Source organism: Oncorhynchus masou, unplaced genomic scaffold, assembly GCF_036934945.1.
Source record: "Oncorhynchus masou masou isolate Uvic2021 unplaced genomic scaffold, UVic_Omas_1.1 unplaced_scaffold_8009, whole genome shotgun sequence".
NCBI lineage: Eukaryota > Metazoa > Chordata > Actinopteri > Salmoniformes > Salmonidae > Oncorhynchus > Oncorhynchus masou.
In genome coordinates, this window is record NW_027014484.1 from 2743 (window position 1) to 4242 (window position 1500).

A 1500-nucleotide genomic window follows, 5' to 3' on the forward strand; every position below is an offset into this window, starting at 1 on the left:
ACTTCCGGATTAAGCGAGCAGTATGTCAAGAAGCAGTGCGGCTTGGCAGGGTCATGTTTCGGAGGAGGCACGGCTCTCGACCTTCGCCTCTCCTGAGTCCGTAGGGGAGTTTCAGCGATGGGACAAGACTGTAACTACCAATTGGATATCACGGCTGAATCTAGTTGATGATCCCTGCTTTACATAATCAAATAATGATTTCATTGTATATTTTATTTTTAAGTTTTGTATTGACACGAGAAGGAGAAGAACCATGTCGGCCACAGGGAAGGTGGACCACCTGACGGGAGAGAGAAACATCAAACCAGACTGTGTGCTTGACTATAACCGTAAAATGGGGGCAGTGAATAAGGCGGCCATGATAAACCGCTTTGTGGCAGGTGCCTGGAAGACCACCAAGTGGTATAAGAAGATATTTTTCCATCTGATCGACACTGCTGTCCTCAATGGCCACATAGTTCACCGCCAGCTATCAGGTGAGATAATTAATGAACAAGGTTTTTTGAAATGTTACATACAGTTCACATACAAATCACATTGTTCCATTATGCAATTATATTGACAATATCTCTCACCTACCCACTCCTTCATTCTCCCTCTTTATCACCCCCATAGGTGAGGTGATTACCTACCAAAAGTACAGAGAGAACCTCATGAGAGAGCTGCTGGAGGAGCACCACACCCCTCGGCGTCCACCCACTGGGGGCCGTCCTGCTGCAGACAATCCCTTACGCCTCAATGCCCGGCATTTTCCCTCAAAAAAGTACCTCAAACTGCTGCACAAGGTAGTCGCACACGGAGGCACTGCAAAGTCTGCCTTTCCAGCACCAGGAGGAGGAAGCAGAGGAAGTTGACTAAGTACATGTACCTTTGACATACCCCTGTGTGTTGCGCCGTGCTTTGGGAGTACCATATGCTCAAGCACTATTGAGCACATCTGCAGCAATTACTGACAGACTGGAATTGAAAGGTGACCTGCCATGATACAATGACTTTAGGGTGGGGATGCAGTTTTTGTTCAACTGCTACGTGAATATTGAATTATGGGCTAGGGGTTTGTAATGAAATGACAGTTGTCATTGTCTTTTCTTTAATTTTTCCCCTCCAGTAAAACTGTAAAGAAGTATGTTCAAAGAATATGTTGTTAGAATACAAAAGCTAGCCTCACTCTTCATGAACAAAGATGTCAGCAACCCCACTTCCAGTGATGTTGGCAAATTACGTTCAATATGGTTTGTTTCTGAAAGTAAAGAATATAGATGAATGATTAGTAATTACAGTAGAATATCAGGAATTGGCAATAAAAAAACATTACACTGCTATAAGAATAATAAATTAAATGTTGTAAATTTATATTTACAACATTTACAACATTGTAAGTCGCTCTGGATAAGAGCGGCCTGCTAAATGACTTAAATGTAAATGTTAAATGTAAGAACAAAGGCCTGAGAGAGAGAGAGAGAGAGAGAGAGAACAAACAAAGTGGAGGAGCTGTAGCAA

The 1500-nt window shown here is 42.8% G+C and overlaps 1 protein-coding gene across 1 annotated transcript; it reads left to right on the forward strand.

Moving 5' to 3' along the window:
• Positions 1-253: 253 nt before the first annotated feature.
• Positions 254-785, forward strand: LOC135537505 (piggyBac transposable element-derived protein 4; the record flags this gene model as incomplete). Its single annotated transcript, XM_064963646.1, has 2 exons — positions 254-476; positions 616-785. Coding segments are annotated over exons 1-2 (393 nt in total), but the record flags the coding sequence as incomplete, so codon positions are not given.
• Positions 786-1500: the final 715 nt, after the last annotated feature.